We start from the raw sequence: 23,830 nt of genomic DNA, 5'->3' as shown, positions 1-23,830 counted from the left end.
GAGTCTGGTCATCTCACCGGGTGGTCTCACCTCCCAGAGTCCTGTCGTTAAGGCCGGGAAACTGGCCAGTATATGCCAGTATAAGTGGGGCGTGTGATGGTCTGGTGTGGCTCCTGGTAGAGGAGCTTGTGGGCTCTCTTGGGGATGGGAATTGGGTTGAAATAGCGACGCATGGGTCTCTCTGCCCGCTCCCAAAACTGCTGAAGTCCTGGTTCAGCTCGTTTAACAGGCCAAAACTCAGGAAACTTCTCACCCAACCCAGGACATCCCTCGGGAGCTGGAAACAGCAGCCTGGCCCCTTCCCTGCCTGGAGAAGCCCCTGTGCTCCCATGGGACACCCACCACCCACGCCGGCGCCTGGGCTCTGCGTGTTCCCCCCAGTCCCACTTGCACAGGGAATAAAATAGCACAAGCTGAGCAGAATTTGTATCTATGAAATCAGGGGAGGGGGGGAGAAAACCCTAGTAATTATTCATAGTGGATTTTTTTTTTCTTTTTAAATGATGAATTGCAAAATGAGAAGCATCTCTTCAGGGCTGAGAGCCTGAATCCACCCCGGGCTGCTCTGGAGCAAGGGTAGTGGGAGATACCACCCATGTCCTCGCCAGGAAAGCCAGATTTACTCATTTCCATATGCATAATAATGCAATTACAAAGTCAGCCTAAACCTGCAGTGCAGACAAAGAAACAGGCAGCTTCATAATTAATCACACGTGTAAGAATAAAGCCTGTTACACTAGGGTTCATTATTTGGTGGATTAATTTTTTTTAAAAAAAAAAGAATGTTTTCTGCAGCGAATGTGTTACTAGACTGTAAAGATGGTCCCTGGAAATAGCTTGTAGGTGCGTGGCAGCTCCCGTGTGCTGGCACGCGTCGCTGCATTATTCAGCTGGGCTGGCTGCTGGTTTAACTGGGCTGTGAAATCACTGGAGGCGGTGCCCAGCTTCGGTTTCCGAGGGTGCTGGATGATGGAGAAGGGTCTTGGAGCAGTGCTGGAGCAGCGATGACCCTGCTAGAAATCATCTCCAGGTGGGAAGTCTGGTTTTCGCATCCACCCTGTGCTCTTTGCGGTTTTGCCGTTCTTTGGGAACTCACAAAACACTTCACAAACTGACACGGCAGAAGCAATAAATACTTTGACATCCAAAGTCTCACTAAGTGGGAATGGAGTTACAGGCTCCAACACCCCTTTCCGTTGGATTTTCACTAAATCCTCATTAGCATTTAAATTACAAATGTAATTTGGGCTAGGATTTGAGCTGCTGGGCTATTGAAATAAAACTATCTGGACGACCGGCAGCAGAGGAACCCCTCACGTGCCGCTGGTGCAGTGCAAAGGCTTTTGGTTATCGGTGCTGGCAAAATAACCTCGGCTAAAGGGACTCCCTGTTTCACAAAGGTGGGTTTTTCCTGGTATGGGGGTCTTTAAAACTTGAATTTAGAGGTTCCTCTCCCATCACTCCCCGAACATCACCCTGAGAGTCGAGAGCTGGAAACTGTTTGCTATCTCTTGTTTTATTTAGTTTTTTAGAAAGCATCGTTCCTATACAGAAATGCCATCAAAAGCCCAGAATCGCGAGGGCTGGAGCTGGAGGTACCAGCTGAAGCTCTTTGCGAGGTCCCAGTCGGTGCTGCGGACCCGGCAGGAGCCCGAGCTCCATCACACAGAGTAGCAGGGTCTGCTATAGCAGGGTGGGCTGGGGTGACCTGGGGTCACTTGAATTTCATACAGCTATAGACAGAGAGATATACATATATCTAAATATATATATAAGTACACAGAGTGCCCTCCAAGCATCCCAGCTGCGGCACGGCCCTGCACGGGCAGATAGAAGCTCCCAGTGGTGTTTCCCTGGGTCAGGATTTGACCCTGTGCTCCCAGCCTGAACGAGGGGCTGGTGGAGCTGGGGGGGGGTTGCTGTTGTGGGGAGAGGCCAGACCAGCCCTCAAATGCTGCTGGAACAAGCAGGTGGGTGATGCTCTGGGGCCGTGTCATTGCAAGGGCTCCGGCACAGTGTTTGCCATCAGCGTCCCCTTTTCCCCCAGGAATATTCCTTTTTATTATTCTTCAGAAAAACCTAAGCTAAGAAAAGCCACGATCCCGTGTCCTGGGCTCCGAGTTCTGCCCAAGCGTGGCTGTATTTAAAAAATAATGGCTTGAAGCCTTTTAACCTGCTTTAAGGCCATTGCAGGCACATGTCCCAGCAAGCTGAGAATTTGGCAGATGGAAAAAAGGCCCCGTGGGGATGGGGAATGGGGTGGCTGAGATTTGGGGGGTGGCCAAGCTGCCTGTGGAGTCCCAAGCCATCCTGCAGCCCCCAGCACTTGCAGCTTGGACCCCCCCAACATGACAGCATGTTGCGCTGGGGCAGAGATGCCCCATCCACGGTTGATGGGGTTCGACTCCCCCGTGTCCCCCAGTTTCTTCGCTGTGCTCTCAGCAACACTGCTGCTGTGGTTGGGAACTCTGCTGTCCTTCGTGCCTTTACCGGCCTGGATCATGGGGTTGGCATCTCTAGGAGACACTGAGACACTGGCCAAGGTGAGTGAAGAGGTCAATGATTTTGAGTCATCAAATTTTTGGGGGTACCCCCCAGATTAAGATATCAAGCTGGAATTCAGCTTCATGCTGAATCCTGGAGTGAAACCCAAGATGTCCTGGTCCAGAGTGGGACATTCCACCCCTGCAGGGACACCCAGCCCTGGTGGGACCCCCACCATTGCCAAGACCTCACCATGAACCAGCTCCAGACCAAGAGCCGTTCCCACCACATGCTGCTGAGGGCTTTGCCCCCAGGGTGGGTGGAGGTGGAGAGCTGAAAGGTGGTCTCCAACTCCTTCTGGACACCTTAGTCTCTCTTCCCATGGAGCTGAAGCTCAGCCTCGTAGGACCCTGGGGGTCTCCCCCAGTTCCTGCCCCAGAGCCTGTCCTGCTCGCCCTCCTGCACCCGATGCTCCATGCTCCACAAGCAGCCAGGCTTGCAGTGGCAGGGGACGAGGAGACCAAGCGTGGCTCTGCTGGTGGTCCAGGACTCCATCCGTGCCTGCAAAGGGATCCAGAGGAGCCCTGGGCGGGAGCTGGAGGTCTCCAGGCTGACGTAACACCAAGCCAGATGCTTTTGCTCGGGGCAGGGTGACAGGGGCAGGCAGACAAGGGGATGGCTCGTGTGCTTCGGCAGCAATTGATTCGAGATCCAGATGGGCAATTTCACCTTATTTGGTTCCTTTGAAAGAGAAATTGGTTTTGGCTGCCTCATCGTCTCTGCCTTCCTAACAGGGAGGCTGCAATTTCCACAGGCTCTGGAGAAAGGTAGGGCTGGTAAGGAGAGGTAATGGCCTTTATTAGGCTAAATTGATGCAACTGGAAAAACCAGAGATGCAGCCCAGGCTCTCCATCCAGCCCACGAGCCCCAGGTGCACCCAGGCACTCGCCTGCTTCCTCCAGCTGCATCAATTTGTCCAATAAATGCTATTATGGCTCCCTCCGAGCCACCGCCTCCTCCTCCTCTTCCGGCTGTTTGACCTCCCAGTTGCAGCCACAGTGGTGGGAAGGTGAGAGGAAGGAAAAGTCGTGGCTCCCGGATGCTGCTGGCAGCCAGCACGGGAGATTCAGTGAGCGGAAGGCTGCGAGGACCCATCAGTCATCGTTTAGCAGCAGGTAATGTGGTCCAGAGGTCCCTGGCCGGTGGCTCCCGCAGGATGTGCTGCCTCGGAGCTCGGCTGCCTCTTCGGAGGGATGGCTGCTCCAACCAGATGAGTGCTGAGCATGAAATCCCAAAATCTGTGCCTCTTGTGGGTGGTGGGTCCTTTCCCAGTGCTTGTATGACATCTGTCTTTGCTTGGGAAATCATGAAATGATGGTGATGTTTTTCCCATCTTCTTCTAAAAAAAAACCCTATCCTTTTTGGCTTTGCTAAAGGAAATTGGGGCAGTGCTACTGCTCATCCTTCACCTGGCAGGCAGGGGAGAGAGCCCTCCCAGCGCCGCCCGTTAGTCCATCCTAATTGCTTTAGCACTGCGAGAAACTCCTCAAATTCCCATGAATTGCTCCCTTAATGAGATCTTTCTCAGCCTTAATGTCTTCGGAGGCAGACGGATGAGGAAGTGGTTTCCCTGTTGCCCTGATGGATGCTGGGCCAGGGGAACTTGGCACTGGCACGTGGACACGGGCTGGGCTTGGGATGTGTCCTGCTCCATCCCTCTACCCAGCCCCTGGCCGTGTATCCATATTCCCATTATCACATCTGTGTCTGGGGCTGCCCTGGCTGCAGCCAGAGGTCTCTAAATAATACAGTAATGACGTTAACAGTAGAAAGTTGTCCTCTGGAGGCAGTCCCTGTTTGAAGAACTCCAGTAAATTTTTTCCTGTGGACCTGGGGCTCTTTGATAACAGTGTCTCTGAAGTGGTGTTGTTTTCTCTTCCCATCTCTGGTTGTAAAAAACAACCAGACACAGCTCAGAGGGGGATGGAGCGAGGCCCCGTGATGTGGCATCACCCCCTGGCACAGTCCGCTTCTGCCAGGGGAGCGTTTCCCCTTTTGCCACGGGCTGTGGTGCTACCTTGGCCCACGCAGGAGAAGCAGGTGGTCGTTGCAGTCACGGTGTCCCAGGATGCGTAGGCTTTGCCAGTAGCCGTGTGTTGGAGGGTGACAGCCCTCGTTGGGTGTACGGGGCTGCCGACTGTCCCCAGCCGCGGTGGGACCAGCAGCAGAGCAGCCCTGCCCAGGTTGCCTCTTGTTTTGGTCCTCTCCCCACATTGCCTGGGGGGGTCCCGATTCCCCCATCCCTGGTTTTCCAGGATGAAAAAAGTCTTTGCAGTCACTTGCTGTCAGTCTGAACTTAAACCCAGCGGCATTATCGAGCAGCACCCAGGTCACCACCCTGCTAGAGCTCCGTGGTGGTGACCTGGGTCACTTCTGAGCGCAGGTCGTCCCCTCCGTGGTCCCGGCAGCCCCGCTGGAAGCTGCCCACGTCTAGTCATGCTGGCTTGTTGCGAGCTTCGGAAGGTGTGCAGGTGGAGACCCGCTCCCGCGTGGTGTTTCTGGCGCGGGAGAAGCTGTTCTGGTCCACGCGGGCTCGGAAAGGCAGGCAAAACTCTCGGAAACACCTCTTGAAATTTTCATCCAGGAAAGCATAAAGGACGGGGTTGAGGCTGCTGTTGGTGTAACCCAGGGCAATGCAGAAGTGCAGGCTGGCCACCACGTAGGGGTTCTTCTTATCTATGTCCACCAGCGTCCAGACGATGACGAAGATGTGGATGGGTGTCCAACAGATGATGAAGGCTGCCACCACCACCAGCACCATGCGCGTGATGCGCCGCAGGTTGCGGTCCTTCTCCTTGGAGCCCGAGAGGAGGCGGACGCTCTTCAGGCGAAGGATCATCAGCCCATAGCAGATGGTGATGACCAAGATGGGCACCATAAAGGCGAAGATGAAGACACAGATCTTGGTCACGGTGTCCCAGTAGATGGGAGGATCAGGAAACTGGAGCGTGCACAGCACCATCCCGTCTGTGAGAGAGAAGATGATGAGAGAGGGAGCTGGTGGAGTGTCTGCTGTGAATACTGCCTGCCTTCTGATCGGTCATGGCTGGGCATGTCCATGCTTGTTAGAAACACAAGGAGAGGCATGCCTACCTGCCAGCTTTCTGCAGAGACCCTCCCAGGAACTTTGTGCCACCAGCCCCGGGGTGCTGAGAGGATGCAGTGGGTGCAGTGACCCAGGGACTTGTTCCCTGCAGAGCCTCCTGGGCCATCCCCATGCTGTCTCCTCCCAACCACTGTGGTGGTCACATCCCCATGTCACCTTCCACTGAAACCTGCCCACTTCCCCAAGACGCCCAGAACTTTCCCAGCAGCCGAGGGCTGGTGTCCTCACACAGGAGCTGCGGATCTCAGCGTGGGCCAGCTGGGGTCTTTGCGATACCACTGCGGGGGTTTTTAGGCTCCTGATTTGCAACCCAGGAGCTGGGGAGAGGCACTGGTTGGACTGGAGGTAGGGAAGGGGGGAGGACAATTTCTGGAACAGTTTCCAGCCTTTGAAGCCAAGACAGAAAATAACACTGTGCCGAGTATTCCGTGGCAGGACATGCTATGGTCCCACAGAGGGGTGCCCATCGCTGAGCTCCCACCTGCTGCAGGAACCGGTGGCTTGGGTTTGCCAGCTCCCCCCTGGGATGGACAGATGGGACAGGAGGGGACCTTTTCCAGAAGCCACTTGCCTTTTGACTTGGTGACCGCCATGGCCATGATGGGCACACCGATGAGGGAGGAAAGCACCCAGATGCAGACATTGATGACCTTGGCCTTGGCTGGTGTGCGGAAGTCCAGGGCCTTGACTGGGTGGCACACAGCGACGTAGCGGTCCACACTCATCATGGTGAGGGTGAAGATACTGGTGAACATGTTGTAGTAGTCAATGGAGAGCACAACTTTGCAGAGCAGCTCCCCGAAGGGCCAGGTCTCCATCAGGTACTTGGCGCTCTGGAAGGGCAGTGTGCTGGTGGCCAGCGCATCTGCCAGGGCCAGGTTGAAGATGTAGATATTGGTGGCTGTCTTCATCTTGGTGTACCTGGGGGTGGCAGAGAAGGGAGCTGTGACAGGTGGTCAGGGCTGGCTTACCATGCCCAAGGAAATGGCCTTGGGTTGCCCAGGGGAGGTTTAGGTTGGGTGTTAGGACAAATTTCTTCACCAAAAGGGTGGTCAAGCATGGGAACAGGCTGCCCAGGGACACGGTTGAGTCGCCATCCCTGGGGGTATTTAAAAGACGTGTAGATGTGGTGCTCAGGGACGTGGTTTAGTGGTGGGCTCAGCAGTGCTGGGTCTTCTCCAGCCTAAATGACCCTGTGATCCAAAGCACGTGCATGCTCAGTATGACGAGGAGGGGTCACAGCCTGGCTTTCCCTGGCTGCTCGCAAGGTGCCATCGCCCTCGGTGGGCAAAGGCACGTGCCTGTGACGTGCCCTTCTGCTCCACTAGTGTGCTCAGCACCTTTCCAGGTGGACCAGGGAGCATGTTGAGAAAGTCCTTGTGTCCGTGCATGGTTTTAGTGTGGGTTGAAGCCCTGGCACCTGGACCCTTCCGAAGTGGTTATCCCTTACCCTGCCAGGGAGATGACACTTATTCCTGTGGCTGTCTTTATTCCAAGCAAATCTGAAGAAATTTTCAGAGAAGTCACTTCTCCAACTAAATCGATTTACTCCATTTCCCTGAATCAGTTGCACAATGTCCTTTACCTCCCGAAACTTCCTTTATCTGATTTTCCACCCAGTAAATCGTGATTATCTAGCTTGCTTCCCTGTCGAGTTTACTTGCAGAAATTGGATCGATGACCCTCGGAAACAGGCCATCTGGAAGCAGCCCAATTATCCAGGCTCCAGCTCCGGAGCCTTTGGGGAAGCCTCGGTCACCATCCGCGGCTCAGGGGCACGGTGCTGCTTTCCCCAGGGTGCTCAGCAAGGGCTGCAGCCGCCTGTGGCTGGTGTGCCGGCTCCAGCCCTTGTCATATCATGGTAAAACAGCCAGTCCTGAGCACCGAAACCCTTCCTGAAGGGATGAGGCACAGTTCTGGTGGGTGCCAGGGCGGGTGGGGGTGGGGGTGGGTCCTTGGAGCATCCAGCCCCACAGGTGTGGCTCAAAGCGATGCTTTGAATGGTGTGGCTGGGTTGAAAAATGGATGCGCATCCCTGCTGCCGAGGGGCTGGCGGGGGTCCCCAAAGGGCAGTGTGTTTGGGTTGGGTTGGGGGGGCTCTGCAGCAGCCCCCAGTTGTTTGCTAGACTGTGGGCAGGGTGACACCAGCGGCTCAAACCCTTTCCTTGCGCTCGCTTCCAGCAAGTCCCTGTTGCTCAGAGCATCCCCGCAGCCCTGAGCGTGCTTAGATGCACCCTAATTAATTAACAAAAGTGTCAGTTTGAACACGAGCGTTGCCATGCGTGGCTAAACCTGCCTGTAGCACCCCCGGGGTGGGGTTCAGCCCTAGAGACAGGGGGGCTGAATTCAGCCCCAGTGCATGGGGGGAAGGCAACCCTTTGGCTGCCAGGTGACAAGGTGACTGGCACAGCTCATATAGAAGGACCCCATCGTGTGTGGGGGTCTGGTGGGTAAACTGGGGTGAGGGGCTTGAGTAGCTCCCATCTCAGATGGCTGTTGCTCTGCTGCCCTGGCCGGAGAGCACGCTGCTGTAGGAAAGAGCCCCAGCATCCATCCCCTGGTATCCAGCCCCTTCATCCATCCATCCCAGCAGGGTCAGGAGAGCGCACTGGTGGGGACACAGACCCACTGGGTTGCACTGTCGGTAGAATCAGAAGATGGAAGCTACAAAAAACCATTTATCTCTGGGAGACAAGAGCAGCTTGGATGGGCACCCAGCTCCAAGAGCGTTCCCTTCTCCTTTGCCTTGGCTGCAAACGGCAGCCCCTTGCCCAAGGGTGGAAATATTTCAGTTGAACTTTTTTTTGTTTTATTTTTAATATGGCATTAAAAATGTCTTTTCCTTGAAAAGTCCTTTTCAGTTCTCTTTAGTGTTATTTTCCCAAGCTGTTTTGCAAATGCATCTCTTAGAAAAGCCTAATTCCAGGTTAAACAACATGCTGAGGATTTGTCTTATTGTTAGGTTTTACCTCGCCTAGATTAAAAAATAGTCGTTTCAGGTAGATTCACACTTCTTTGGTCTCTGGAAAAAATCGGTGATTTATGCCATGCTCTGCCAGGCGTGCTCGGCCATGCTGGGTAAGCACTTCCCCAAGCCCCTGCCAGCTGTGCTGGGGGGGGGGGGGAAGGGGGGGCTGTGCAGCGCTGTAGCCCCCTCCCCAGGCAGGATGGGGCTGTGCTGGTGAAGGGATGGGGATGACTGGGATGATGGGGATGACAATTTAGCCCCTGGAACTGGGGTTTCAGTGCAGGATTCATCCCGCTCTGGGACTGAGGGTCAAACCCACTGCACGGGGTGGGGGGTCCAGCCTGGTGACACCCCCAGAGCTGCAGACAAAGCTGCTGCTCCAGGAAAGAGGTTTGTCACCGGCAGCAGAGCAAACCGGCCGCTTCTGCTGATGGAGCTCCCCAGGCTGCCAAACCCATCGCAATTAAGCAAGTGCCTTGATTGGGAAGTTACGCACTTGAACGAAACAATCTGGAAGGTGTTGACGGAGATGGAGCTGGAGGGGCCGGAGCAAGCGCAGGGCACCTCTGCATGCCAACAGCAATGCCGTCATCTGGACTCCCAGGTAGGGACCCTCTTAGAGGTCTCCAAACCTCTTGGAAAATAAATAAGTGAAAGAAACCACTCGCAAAACTCCTGGAGCTGCTAAAAGCTGCTGCCTTAAGGAGCCTGGCTCAACAAACCCTGCGCCCAGCAAAGGGATGCCCTCGCAGCCTGTGTGGGAGCTGGCGGGGGGCTGATGGGCTCTGCGGGGACGTGGGCACTTGCAAGCCTGAGCTTGCAGCTGCAAATTGCTTCCAGGGGTATTTTTAAAAACGCCTGACCATGCAGTGGTAACTGCAGTGCTGGTCACTGTCAGAGCTGCCGGCTGCGCTGCTGTCAAAGGGTGCTGAGCTCCTCCGGGCGCCTGGCTGGTTGTTGGCAGCTCGGAGCAAGGAGTGCTTTGGGTTTCAGCTGTGCTTGGCTCTCTGTGGTGCTGGGTGTCTGTCTGGGGAGCTCAGCTGGGGGCCCTGGAGCAGGGTCCTGCGTCTGCCTGCTCCCTGGCATGCACGGACTCTGCAGCATCCTCAGCACCGCATCCCCAGGGACCCTGAGCCCTGCAGGACACGCTCCAGCCGTGCTTGCAGGCTGCAAGCTCTGAATCCAAGCTGCTCCCATCCCACAGCCCTATCCTGCATGGACACAGGTTTCCCTAGCGGAGCCTACCTAGTCCTGGCCCGATCCCTGCGACGTGAGCGACTCGGCCAGCGAAGCACCATGAAATGCCCAGCAGGCTCGGCCAGCCCCTCCCGCCCCACGGCTCTGAGGAACGTTTCTTCATTCCTTGGGAGATGTGTTTAATTCCAGCATCAGCTGGTGGGTCAGAAAATGGGGGACAAGAAACCCTGCCCCTCTCGGGATGTGTGGAAGCTGTAGAGTCAGGCTTTCTAAAGCACGGGTAACATTAGGTTACTCAGTGAGTTAATAGGGAGGATGTTGTTTGTACCACATTAAAGCTTTCTCTTTAAAATGCCTTTCCTTTTCCTCACGGAGCAGAACCAGCTGGAGGGGGTCTAATAACATGCATCCTTCACCATGACACTGTACGTGGCGTATGTCTCTGCCACGATTACATTAATCTGCTTTTTTAGACTAGGGTTGATTTTTAAAGCCCCTTCGAGTGGATGAAAAATCCCGTCTGGTGTCAGGTGGGGTCAGCAAGTGACACCCCCATCCCACTGCCCATCGCCCACCCTCTCCAATGGTTAAAAGTACCAGAGCAACCCAAGAGCCAGGGGTGGCGGACCTGCTGCAAGGGTGATGGGCAGCCTGGTGCAGCTCGTGGGCACGTTCGGGGCTGGTTTCCTTCCCTGCCGGTGAGTCACGGCATTTATTTCGTGCACAGGCAGGGCCGGGCCATGCTGACCTCCGGTAATGATTGCTATGGACTGAGAGTGCTGGGGGGGTGGTGGTGGAAATGGTTAAAAATGGGGGGTTTGCCTAAATCCATCCACAAGCTCTGGCTTGGCCCCAGGGTTTTGGCCCCGGCTGGAGTTACAGCAACCCCTGGGGTGATGGGAATTGGGGTTAACCCCATGAATCCTGGGGGGCCCAGGATAAGCCCCCCCCCTCAGCGCTGTGAAGCCCAGGCACCCAGTGAGAGTGCTCCCTCCTGCCAGGCTGGAGGGGGTGAAGTCTCTGCGTGGTCACCGCAGCGGAGTGATGGCGAGCATGGCTCCTGCCTCCACTGCCGGCAGGGCCCGGGGGCCATGGGGGGGTCCGTGCTTCCTCGCTGCCGGTGGTGGTCTGCGGTCTGCAACACATCGATTTCCCCATATTGACAGCAGCCTTGGCCACATCAACCCGTCTTACCCAGACAGGATCAACCAGCGGCTCGGACAAAAGGGCTCAGAGGGGCCGGGAATGTCGCACCCCGGGCTGGGTGCAGCAGCGTCTCGCCCTGCCCTGTCTGAGAAGGTGGGTTGCTTGTCCTGGGGTGCAGACACCCATCAGACCCCCTCCCTGCCCAGGGATACCCTCAGCAGAGGTGCCTCTGCCAGCCAAGGTCCTGCTCCGGTGCCTGCTTCCCCGCTGCCATGCCGGACAGAGCCAAAGCGGGGTTCAGCATCCCCTGGGACACGGGTGGGTGTCTCTGTGCTGGAGCCGGTAGGTCGTGCTGGGGCGCCGGGGGACAGCTCAGCCGTGGTGCGAGCTGGGGCTGGGCGATGCGGGTCCTGCTCTTTGTTAGAGAAAAGCAGGAGTCAGCCGGCTGGGAGCTGCCGACGGCACAAGCACGAGCTTGCGGTGGAGCCAGGAATGGGCTGGAGTGGGTAATCCACGCTCTGCGCATCTCGGGTCCCATTGATGGAGCAGGGTAGGTACTGGTGGGACCCCCCAGATCCTCTCCTTGGGCTGGGGTGGGGGGGGGGGCTCGGGAGCCTCCCTGCAGACACCGCAACTCTCAACGGTGGCATTTGCATGTCGGAAAGAAACCCCCACCAGCCTCTCGCCTCCCCCAGCCGCAGTGTGACCACCCCTGCGGCTCCTCAACCCCCACTCCCACACAGGGCCGAGGAACAGGCGGCTGCTGGGGTCGGGGTGTGTCCCCCAGCTCCTCCCCAGCCACCGGCTCCCGTGCACCCCCCATGCTGCTTTGTGCACGTGCCGTCTTTGCTTTTTCCTTTTGTTTTTTCCTTTTTTTGGGGTGGACATCCCACCCACATGTGTGTGCTTGCTGGTCACACGCACATCACAGCCATCAGGTACACCCATACCCATGCTACCTGCTCACACGCAGCCAGTGCACACCCACCCTCGCTCCTGCTGCTGTCACACGTGGGACACGCTCAGTCCTGGTGCACACCCGCTCCTGCTGCTGTCACACGTGGGACACGCTCAGTCCTGGTGCACACCCGCTCCTGCTGCTGTCACACGTGGGACACGCTCAGTCCTGGTGCACACTCGCTCCTGCTGCTGTCACACGTGGGACACGCTCAGTCCTGGTGCACACTCGCTCCTGCTGCTGTCACGCCCCTGGTGCACACTTGCCCCTGGTGCGCACGCCATCCTGGGCCACACTCACTTCTGCTGCCATCTCACACCTCGCACATGGTGCACACTGGCTCTGGCTGCCGGCTCACACTTGATGCATGCCCACCCGAGGCGCACACCCAGCTCCCGCACACGCTCCCCTCTCACCCCCAGCCCACCCCAGGCCCCTCGCTCGCCTGTTTCACACCCTCCCCGGCACGGCGGAGGGCGCGGGGTGCCCGCTCTCACCTGACGATGCCGTACATCACCAGGACGTTGCCCAGCAGCCCGACCACGCACACCACGGAGTAGAGCGCGGTGATGACGATGGCGATGAGGATGGAGGTGGCGTTCTTGGCCCGCGGTGGCCCCGTGTCGTTGGCCCCCTGGCCGGGCAGGGGGGCCCAGGCGGAGCCGTTGCCCCAGGCGGTACCGGCAGCCGTGGGCAGCGCCGTGGGCAGCTCCATGGCCCCTGGGTGGCCGCGGCCCCGCCGTGGCGGCCGGGCGCATCCGAAATCAGCGGGTTCGAGTCCCGCTGCCGCCAGAGCCGCCGCCTCCCGCACCCGCGCGGCGGCCGCTCCCGCCTTATAAACCGGCGTGTCCCCCGAGCCACGTGGGGCCGGGGGTGGCCCTGCCCGCCTCCCCCCGACTCCCTGCCGGCCTCCCCCCGCCCTGCCTCCCCCCGCCCGCCAGCGGCTCCCTGCCTGCAGCCCCCCTGCAGCCCCCCGCTCCCTGCCTGCATGCCTCCTGCAGCCCCCCGCTCCCTGCCTGCAGCACTCCCTATGCCCACCCGGTCCCTACCTGCAGCCCCCCTGCTCCCAGCCTGCACCCCGTGCTTCCCACCCGTGCCCCCCGGCCCTGCCTGCCTCCCCCCATCCCTCCGTTCCTGCCTTTCTCCCCCTCCGTCCCCCCCTCCCCTCCGCCTGTCTCCGTCTCCCTGCCGGGCCATGCCCTCCCAGCCCCTGCCTCCACCCCTCCGCCCCCATCCCTGCCTGCCCCCCATCCCTGCCTGCCACCTTCCCTGCCGGGGGGGCTGCAGGGGCGGCCCCGAGCATCCCGGGGGAGCCGGGCTTGAGGGGGAGCACGATGTATCTCCACGCTACAGCTGTTTTCAGATTTTCTTTGTCTGGAAAGTGGGGGGGGAGTGTGCAAACATCCCCTTGTCCTCAAAGCAAAGCTGGAGTCTCCCCAATTCCGCCCCCCCTCCCCCGCCCCGTGCTTTTTCTCCCCCTCCTTCTCTCCCCCCATATGCTCTAGGGTGGGGGGTCTGTGGGATGCTGAGGTTTGAGGGGATGTTGCAACGGGGGTCAGGAGGGATGCTGTGGGGGAGGTTTGATGGGGCAGTGGGGTGGGGGTCTGGGGGGTTGCTGTGGGGTGAGGGGTTTGGGGGAAATGCTGAAGAGAGACTGGGGGAGCAACACTGGGGGTGATAAGGAGGGGTGCTGGGGGGGAGAAGGAGGGGTGCTGCTGCAGGGTGAGGGATTTAGGGGGATGCTGCACGGTGCGGATGCAAACACAGACCCATCTGTGCCACCTGCTCCGTGGGATGCTGAGCGTCACCCTCCCCTTACCAAGAATGCATCCTTGGGGCAGGACCCCCACTCCTCTGGCAGGTCTTCCCCCTTCCAGAGTCTGCAAAGCAAAGAGGCAGGAGCCTTAATTTTTTCTGGAGACCCAGGGGCTGTGGGAACCCACATTTGGGGTGACTCCATCGCCTCTTTGCTTTGGGGACAGATTCATCCATTGCCCTGCGCCCTGGGACAGAGCAGGCTCGACTGGGGAGGATGGTTTGCTGTGATCTGGGGAGCTTTCAGCTCAGGAGGGATGGAGCAGTGGATGCAGGATGTGGAGGAAAGGCCAGCAGCTGGTTCAACCCTGGAGATGGGGTTTTCAGTCTGCGTAGTGCTCTGCCAGCACAAAACTCCTGCAGTGTCGAAGCATCCAGATATTTCATCAAGAGCCTCATCAAAATGCCTAGGAGGGAATTAATAGCTTTTCATTCATCTGACGGTTCAGATGGTAAACAGCTCCTGGGCTGCTGACCGAGGAGGCAGCAGCGATGTGCGGTGGGTCCCTGCCGTCACAGGGTGAGGGTTTTGGTGGCAGCGGCTCCAGCTTTGTCCCGGAGGGCTGGTGGGGTGGGCACTGGCAGGAACGGAGAGCGTGAGGATGGCTTTAATGTGCTATATCTGCCTTGGGTCCTGCACTCTGCATCCTGACGCGATGCATCAGCCTCTCTGCCTGGAGGGTGTTTCCATTCCTGAGCTGGTTTTGCAAGGAGGCACCGAGAGCCCAGGCAGGGCAGGGGTCTGCGTCCTGCACCTGTGTGTCATCCAGGCCTCGGCTTTAAACACCTTCCCGGGTTGATAACAGCCTCCCAGGCCCAGAGCAAGGTGGCGAGTCTCTGATGTGCACAGCTCTGACGCAGTCTGGCTGCTGATCGCTCCCGGTGGGAGGGAAACGTCGGGTCGGGGATTGCAAAATAGCTTTTAGCGTGGCTGAGGAGCTCTTTGGAAGAGAGCTCATCCCTTTGCTTGGCTCCTGGTGCGGCCAGAGACCCCGCACTGACTATTCCAAGGGGTTATCTGCAAAGGACTAATCATCCTGGCAGGTTCCAGCAAACACATCCTCTGGGCTCAGCTCTCTCCGGCATTTATTTATTTTTTTCAGCTGGAATGTTAAAAATAAACCCAGCAGATACATGAAACAAATGGAAAATCTTTAAAGAGCTTTGCTGCTCATCCGCCTGCATTGAGTTGTTGCTGCTCCACCTCCTGCGCTGGGCTAGCGCCATGGATGTAGTTTCCAAAATCAGGGAAAATGAGGCAAGGAGGTCACGATGGAGGGGAGAGCATCACCCCATTGCGGTGCATGGAGCCTGAGGACCGTGCGTGCAGCAGGAGAAGGGAAGCGATGGCTCCTGCAAGTCCTGACCCCGTTTCTGGGCTGGCCAGCCCCCAGGCAGGAACGAGGGCATGGCCAGGACGTCTCTCTGAGCCCTGGGTTTAATTGATGCCACTTTATCTTGGGTCGAGTCTTGCTCTCCTACAGGGGATTGCTCCTCTTAGGAAGTTCTCCGTGGCATCGTCTTAGCCTGTATTTTCTCCTCCACAACCTGGATAACAGGGGGATGCTGCCCTCTCCCACCCCCTCCAAACACCCCCTGTGCAGGGAGAGTGTTAAATTGGGGTGGTGACAGCGATGCTGAGGCTCTCAAGGAGGAAAATTCATGTTGCTCATCTGCCCGGCAAGCTGGGGTCTGTCGGGGGATTTACAGCTGTAGCTAATGGCAGTGTTTTGATTTACTCAGAGGCTGCAAACTCAACAAAGCATATTTCACTGTGGGAAGACCCCCTTCCCCTCTGGAATTTATTGTTTTTAATTAAAACGGCCATAAAAATAACACACAGGAGTTATGAATCTGCTCTGGCAGGACTTCAGTCAAAATCCATGAGAATGTCTGGAGGTTAATGGAGGAGGAAACGATGGGAGATGACTTCCCCCCAAAGATTTTCCGGAACTCAGGAGGACACCAAGCCTCCATCCGTGCTGCTCACCTTGTCTTGCCATGGTCCTGTTGGAAAGAGCCTTGCACCGGGGCTCTGGCAGCGCCAGGATGGGCTTGTGCTGACAGCCACAGGGCCAAGGTGTGAGCTGGGGAGCCAGGGCAGCTCTGCCAGGTATAGAACTGAGATATGAATGTATAAAAAATTACATAAATACTTCTATATTGATATACTTTCTAGTTTGGCAGCCAGCTCGAGTCCTGCCTCTGACAATTCAGGGCTGTGATGCATAAAGTGGAAGATATAATTTTTGTTCCCCCTCCCCGGTGCTTGGCTTCCCCTTTTTATGGGATTTTTGCCCAAAATGTGAAGAAGCGGTGCTGGGGCAGCAGGGCGCAATGGCTTTCAGCTGGGCTGAGTGTTGCTTCTGGTAAGATGAGCTGCCCCAAGTGCTGGATGCACGGGCTTTCCCTGGCTTGCGTTGCAGCTCATGTGCCGCTTCTTCGCCTCCCAGTGCTACACAAGCAGGTTTTTTATGTGTGCAGGGTTTTGCTTTCAAGGCAAATACTGCTCAGACCTGGAGCTTAGCATCTGGAATCGATACTGCAGGGACGGGGACTGACTGAAATGCCACCGTAAGTGCTGCATCTTGGTCTCATCGTTGTCCATGACCCTTCCTAACACCCTGGCATGAACCAGTGCTGGATGGTACCCGCAGGCAAGGAACACCACATGTGTGGACACCTTTTTCCTCCATCCCTTTGTCTGCTTTTCCACTTGCCCTCAACAAAAGCATTTTGTGGGGCTCTGGCAACAGCGCACCACATATCCAGGTGCTCAAGAGAAGCCAAAATAACCCCATTGGGGCAGCAAATGAATAAACTCCTCAACAAATCCACAGCACCGGAATTCAAAATCAGATGCTGCTTGGAAAGTTTCCTGAATGTTTCCTCTGCACACTGCCAGGAGAAGGACTTTTTGCACAGCTTTGCTCTTGGTAGCAAATGCAAGCCCTCCTGTGGGGAAGGAAGGAGCGTGGTACAGGGAGGCAACAGCTCCTGTCGAGCCCACCAGCTCACTTCCCTTCTGCTCGCCAAAGCCGTCTGCCCTCAGCGGTGCGAACCCGTCGCAGGGTCTGCAGGCGAAGCCTAAAAATAGCAGGATGCGTAAGAGGAGCTGGGAGGGGGATCAGCATGTGAGGAGGCAGCTGGGCTAAGCGGGGCAGACAGCAACCTGAGCAGAGCCGAGCCAGCTGAAATAGCTCCTTCTGCTCAGGAGGAGCCTCGCCAGGATGGCCCCAGGCTGAGCCACTGGGGTTTTCCAGGTCAAAGATGGGAAGCTGGAGAGAGCTTCTATGCTCCTGCAAGACTGGAGATCCAGGTGGGTGCTGCAGCGCCCAGAGAACCACGTGCAAAAAGAGCAGGGTTTTGTTTGCACCTGGTGGGTGCTGCAGGAGGGCTGCTGGGGTGCCCTGTCCTGAACTCCCCCAAGGAACGGACCCTGGCACATCCCTCCCCGAGCCAGAGATCAAATGGGCTCCACAGGGAGGCTGCATTGAAAGCAAGGCACAAGAAACTGTAAGAAAGTGCCCAAATGAATCCTCTGTAATTAACGAGGCTGGCAGGGAGGGGCTGAGCATGGCTGTGTCAGAACCACATGGTCCCCGTAGATCCTGGTTCCCCTTTGAGCATCCTGGGGAGGAGACGGGTGCTGGGACCAGAACCAGGCTCAGTGAGAGGCAGGGACCAGGTTATGAGGTGGTGAAGGCAGTCCCATATGCCAGCTCCCACTTCCCAAACAGAAATCCATCTGTCCCTCCATCCCTTACATGTGTGATACACCTGCCCCTGCCGACGGGATTTATCAACCCCCACCTGCTCGCCCCGAGCTGCTGTTACACTTCTTCAGGGCCTGATTCACCCCACCCTGTCAGCCCCTTCAGGCAGGTGGGATGGATGTGCTCGGAGGATTTCTGCCTTCCTCATTGCATCTGTGAGAAACTCAGTGTGGTAGAGGCACCCAGGTGGAGCCCAGCTTGTGGTGAACCACTTTTTTTGGGGGTCTGCACCCAGCTCCCCTTGTTTAGAAGGATGACCTGGGGCATGAGCAGAATTGCGCTTTGGGGAATTGTAGCAGAAAATGTCATCCTGTTTTCTGTAGGTCTGAGATGTTTTGGGACTTGCAAGCAAGGGAGTGAATGGACCAGATGCTCCACGAGCATCAGCCCAACTACACTGGTACCCACTGAGCTGCAGGTCCAGGCTGTTTCCCCCGGCTCCCCAGGGCTCATCGCTTCCCCTCCCTCCACTGACAGCTCCAGGTAAATTGGCCTTGAAGAAGAAAACGGGCTGATTTGTGTGTTTTGTTTTTCTACATCAACATAGCTGAGTGTTTTCATACCTTGCGGGGCAGCTGCTGGGAAAGAACAAAGCCCATCCATCAGGGGAGTTAAAATTAGATGAGATTCTTCTCTGCTTCACCATTATGCGGGGCTGCGTGGTGAGAGGGAGGGGGTTTTGCAGCATTACTTCCTCGGCATTGTGTGCGGGGAGGCTGTCTCCGAGGGCTGGGTATTACATAGCGGTGGTGGCCTGGGTGATGGCCGGGGTTGGAGCCAGGGCGGGAGGTTGGATGGGAACTCTCCGCTCGGCACATTGCGGGCAGCCATCCCTCTGCTGGAGGTCAGTGGTGTCCCGGGGGTGATGCTACCGGTGTCCCTGAGATGTTCTTAGTGTCCCCAGGACACGAGGGAGAGTGTCTGCTCGCCGGGCTCCAGCTGGTGACAGTGCCAGCCTGCCCCGAGCCCCCTGCTACCCCCAGCGCTGGGTGCACCGAGGGTTCTTGCAGCCACAGGCTGGGTGCACCAGCTGGTTCATCCCTTTTTCTTGAAAAATGCCTCCAAACTAATTATTTATTTTATTGGAGGGGTTACTGAACCCTTTTCCTTCGCCCCATAGCAGGGATGGGGATGAGGCTCACAGGCACTGCCAGCCTCCCTGAGCCATGCTGGCAGTGAAGGGTGCTGCACCATACCCCACCCATGGGGACTCAACCCCCACAGGAGCTTTCTATTTTCCCTGATTGTTGCTTATTTAGGTATTTTCACGCCCACCCCACCCCCCTGTGCTGCCGCCTTTGGCTGACAATAGAGCATTGATTGGGAACTGGCAGCATCTCCCCAGATTTTGGGGAGCTGGGAGCCCAGGCTGTGCCCCCCCTCCGGCTGGCTCTCCGAGGTGGCATCGCCGCTTTCCATCTGATGTGTGGCGGGAGCGCTAACAACCTGTGAGTCATCTCCTGAACGAACCATCGTGGGGAGGGGGGACCCAGGGTGGGATGCTGCTCCCAGCCAGAGCGGTGATGGAAAAATAAAGCTTTGAGCTGCTGGTGGGGGGAGTTGATGTGAATGTATGCCCTGGGGTCCCCGAAGGGGCTGGGCTTTCCTGGGCAGGGAGGAGATGCTGTGAGGCTGTGACATGGGGACTGTGTGTCCTGGGGCTGGCTGTGACATGAGGACTGTATGTCCTGGTGCCTGGGTCTGTCTGTGAAATGGGGACTGTGTGTCCTGGTGCCTCCTGCTGTGATATGGGGACTGCATGTCCCGCTGCCTAGTGACATAGGGACTGTGTGTCCTGGGGCTGGCTGTGACATGGGGACTGTATGTCCTGGTGCCTGGTGTGACACGGGGACTGCATGTCCTGGAACTTACTGTGACATGGGGACTGTGTGTCCTGAGGCTTGCTGTGATGTGGGAACTGTGTGTCCTGGAACTTGCTGTGACATGGGGACTGTGTGTCCTGGTGCTGGTCGTGACATGCTGGAGGGGCAAGGACCCTGTGTGCATGTGCTTGTGTGCAGACACCTGTTGCACTACCAAGGAACAGGGGTTTTACAGCCGGGTTTCCTAAGAGGGTAAGGTCAGTTTGTCCATCTCCAATGAGTCTGATGGGGGACCTGCCAGCGCCTGTTGCTGTGCCACAGGACAGGGGTTAGACCCAGGCCAGGCATGGGTTGGACACCCTGGGCCACCTCCAACCACCCTTGTTGTGGAGAAGGCAGTTTTCCTTCCCAGCATATGAATTATTTACTTTTTCTGCAGCTTTTTACCTTCCTGACACAGCACCTGGGGCAGGGGGAAGGCTCTCACCATGTCCCACCATCCCCACAGCCCAGCCATCACTGGCACATCCACCACAGAGTCAGTGCTGGGGTGGGATGGATACGGGGGCGTTCAGCCCGTTAATTCACCTCCTCGGGGGGCTGTGGGGCCTCTGGGGAGGGAACGGGTGTTATCTTTGATGTTGTGAATCCAGGTCAGCGCTAACCCAGCTGCAATCCTGCTGCTCTCTAACCGTGCTGCTTCACGGGGCGCAGCACAGCTCCTCTCTGCCAGCACTGCTTTGGTGCTTCTTGCTCCGGGCACAGGGCTTGGTTCTCCCTCTGCCTCTTCCCATTCCTCCAAACGTCTGTGGGATGAGTTGGGAGTTGGTTTGAGATTGGGAGAGGAGAGGAAACCTCCTCTTGGTGGAAACTTGGTGGGAAAGCACAGGAGAGTTTGACTAAGGTTTGCGTTTGGGATGAAGGATGGAGATTTGGGTGGCTTGGACCTGGAAGCATCAGCACCAGGAGCTGCAGAAAGAGCATCCCGCTCTGCCCAGCACTTTGCTTTCGTGCCAGTCAGTCCCTGCAGGGCTCCAAGAGGTGAAGGTCAGGGAAGCAATGGCATATGATTGAGCACTGGTGCTTTGCAGGGTATTTTATACATGTGATTAAGACTTTTTTCCTGGCAAGCAGGGAGCCCGTTCGCTGTACCCAGCCACCCAGGGCAGCAGGTCCCAAAGTGATGCTCAGGTTTGTGGCAGGATCCTTGGAGGTTTTGAATGATGCCCAGCAGGTCCTGAAGAGACTTGCTGCAGGGAATCAGGCTGCAGCATCCCTCGCCTGCATGGTTTCAGTCCTGTCTGTCAGGAGTGGTGATGGCCAGGGCAGGACTCTCTTCAAAAAGCTCAGCAAAGCTCAGGATTTTTCCTTGACGCTTTGATTGAGCTCTGAAGAGCTCAGGGCTTGGGATCAGCCAGAGCTGGGCTGGACGCAGCCTTGGCCAGAGCCCAGGCAAAGCCCTTCGGTCACCAGCCAGCCACCCACTTTCCACCCAGCTCACCCCCAGCTTGTCCAAGGTCTGTGGCAGAAGAGCCAACAACATCACTTCTTAGTTGGCTGTTTTCTTTTGAAATGCTGCCCCTACCTCAAGCATTTCATCCCCACGGTGCCTCAGGCAATGCAGGCACAGGGACCGCTCTCTACCCGTGGACATCTCCCTGAGGGCTGAAAGCATCTGGATGTAGGTGTCCACCTTACCTGTGTCTTCATATCGCTGCAGGCTGGGGCTTTAGGGGTCCTCAGCCTCTTCCTTGGGAGCTGCGACTACCAGTGGAACCTACAGAAAGCTCAGTGTCTACGGTGCTGGTCCCTCCAGCCCCACTGGGCATCAAACACAGCCGCAAGGCGAGGGCTCACCCCATTTCTCATGGTTGCACTGGTGCATCCTCCTTTCCCAGGTGCTGTGAATGCGTGCAAATGCCTGGTGAGGAGCAGGAGGCAGGAACCTGCCCTCAAAGCTCCAAACGAGGTGATGAAGCTTCCCACCCTCACCAGGGAGCTGCAGAAGATGCGTGTCAGTGGCCATGGCAGTGCCACCCCTGCCGTGGCTGCCTCAGTAGGTTCCTCCTCCGGCCCTTTGCCAGCAAGAGGGATTTCGCTTTGCTTTGGTTCTCAGGCTGATAAAATCACATCCCTGCTGCCATCTGTCCTGGCTTGTCCCAGTGGCCTCAGGAGAGCACCTGGGGAGGGCAGCACCTCCTCCATCCAAAGGGACACAGATGGTGGCTGCCCAATGTCGTATTTTTCCAAGACGGCCACCTGCTTGCCTCAGCGCTGCCGGGAGCGATGCTGAGCTGTGGGGCAGGATGCTGCTGGCATTCCCAGGAGCCTCCGGAGAGCGGGGGAGGGGATGGCATGGTTCTGCTGCGGTCGTGTTGTTATCCAGGGAAAAGTGAGCGGTGTTGGGGAAAGGAGTGGGAATGCCAGTGAGGGCTGGGGGCTCCTCGGGGAGTGCTGGTACCCGGGTTTCTGTCTTTGCTAGCAGAGAGGAGATACCCAGACACAACCCAGCAGGGGTGACCTAAACTCCAGGCTGAATCCCATCAGTGATGGGTCTTGGAGGAAACCCCTGGTGCTGTGAGAGCCTGCATGTGAGCATCACAGCGGCTGCAGCCCCAGCGGGATGCTGGCCACCCCTAAATGGGGTCTTGGCCATCCCGAGGGGGGGCTGCCAGCGCCGCAGTGCTGCTCCAGGGCTGGGCAAGGGCAGGGAGCAGGCAGGGGCTGGAGGAAGAGGAGCAGTGCCAGCGAAGGCTGCTGCGCTCGGCCATCTCCTGCTCATGCTTCGCCCAACTTCAAAGGCAGCTCCCCCTCCTCCAGCCTGCAAAACCTGAGGCAGCGGATCAGAGGTGATTCCTCTTCCCCCTTTTTCTTTCTTCTGGAAGGCACTAAAATCCCCCCTGCATCTCGCTGATATGCGGGACCTTCCTCCCTCCCACTCCTCCTCCCTGAAGCCACCACAGCCCAGCAAGATGCCGGGGACAGATGCAGCTCCAGCCACCCGCCTCGGCCCCCCGGCCACGTCCCCGTCTCCTTCCCACATGCCACAGCCTTGGGGAGACATTTGCAGGGAAGATTTCTTCTCTGATTATATCTGGTTGGGGTTGTTTTTTTCTGGAGAACCCTTTTATGGCCGCAGACCTGCTGGTCTCAGCTGGCCTGTCCCTGGGGAGCAGTTGGCCAGGCCAGCCTGTGGTTAAATAAAAGATAGTAATAAGGAAAAATTGAAAGCGGTGGTTTAATGATTGGAACAGCTCTTCCTCCATATATATCTGTCTGCCTATCTAAATATAGACATATATTTTCTAAACACAAAATGCCAGCATCCCTGCTCAGAGCCAGGTGAAGATGCTGAGAGCCAAATACAAGTATTTAAAAGCAATATTAAATGACCGATGCTTAACGAAACCGCTGGGCTAAAGGAAGCACAGTGCCAATAGCAGGGGTTTATTTATGGGGGAGAGGAAAACAGGCTGGAAACAGATATATTTTTTCTTCTCCCCTCCCAAGGTTTTGGCTGTAGCGCTGGGGAAAAGGATGTGTTTGGTATGGAAAGCCCTTCTTGCTCCCCAGTTTGGCGGAGGCAGAGGCAGTTCGGGAAGCAGCCCTGGCTCATGGAGGAGTTGGCTTAGCTAAAATACTCTTGATTTAAGGGGTTTCTTTTATTGTTTGGGATTTTAACCTGCCTTTCCCGTGCAAATGTGGCTGTGTGTCTCCCACAGCACAGCAGGGAGCAAACCTCTGTCAGAGGTCTCCACAGTCCCCAGGAGCTGAGGACCCTCCCGTCCCCATCGAGGCAGCAACATGCACGTGTCCACACGGATGCTGCTGAGCGAGCGGGAGCAGCGATGCTGCCGTGGGTGAAGGGAGGCAGCTCTGCACATAACCGCCTTCAAGGTGTTGTTCCAGCCTGATTCCCGGATGGATTTTTCCAACCAGCCTCATGGAGAGACCCATCCTCCCCGTGCCTGCAAAGAGATACCAGCTACTGGGGGGGAAGAAAAACACTAATAATTGTGCTCCGTTAATGACTTGAAATGTTCCCAGGCTAAGTACTCCCATTTCTCTGCTAAATGAGCCTCTCTCCCCGCCTGCCCGAAAGCAAACACCAAACCCCCTCCTCCCCCCGGCCTTGGGACCGGAGCTGTGGGTGGATGTCAAGGGGACATATTTTTTTCTTGCTGTAGCCAAGATATCTTATGAGCAGAGCAATTTTTCCTCTCGCCTTGTGCTTCTACCTTCCTCTGTATCCAAGCGCAGCCGGGATCCTCGGAGGGCCTGGATGACTCACCGCGGCAGCAATGTAAGGGCATTAGCACATGATTCCTCCTGGGGCTCTGCATCGCCTATCACCAGGAATCTTTATATTCAGAGCAGCTCTCCTGCCCCAAGGAAATATCACGTTTACCTGCAAAAAGGCTGGGCAGAGGGTGCACGTCCCTTTGATGGAGGGGACAGCTTGTGATGGAGAAGGGTGCTGGACCGGAGCGGGTGATG

The 23,830-nt window shown here is 57.0% G+C and overlaps 1 protein-coding gene across 1 annotated transcript; it reads right to left on the bottom strand.

Annotated features, from left to right (window-relative positions):
- Nucleotides 1–1,466: 1,466 nt before the first annotated feature.
- OPRD1 (opioid receptor delta 1) lies at nt 1,467–12,772 on the bottom strand. Its single transcript, XM_055706387.1, has 3 exons — nt 12,417–12,772; nt 6,222–6,571; nt 1,467–5,514 (listed from the first exon to the last, which is right to left on the bottom strand). The coding sequence occupies exons 1-3, from the start codon at nt 12,632–12,634 to the stop codon at nt 4,979–4,981; spliced, it is 1,104 nt and encodes a 367-aa protein (XP_055562362.1). The 5' UTR covers nt 12,635–12,772; the 3' UTR covers nt 1,467–4,978.
- Between the last annotated feature and the right edge of the window lie 11,058 nt (nt 12,773–23,830).

The sequence above is a fragment of the Falco cherrug genome, chromosome 3, assembly GCF_023634085.1.
Source record: "Falco cherrug isolate bFalChe1 chromosome 3, bFalChe1.pri, whole genome shotgun sequence".
NCBI lineage: Eukaryota > Metazoa > Chordata > Aves > Falconiformes > Falconidae > Falco > Falco cherrug.
Note: the sequence above shows the minus strand (reverse complement) of the source record. Positions and strands in the feature narration are given on the sequence as shown.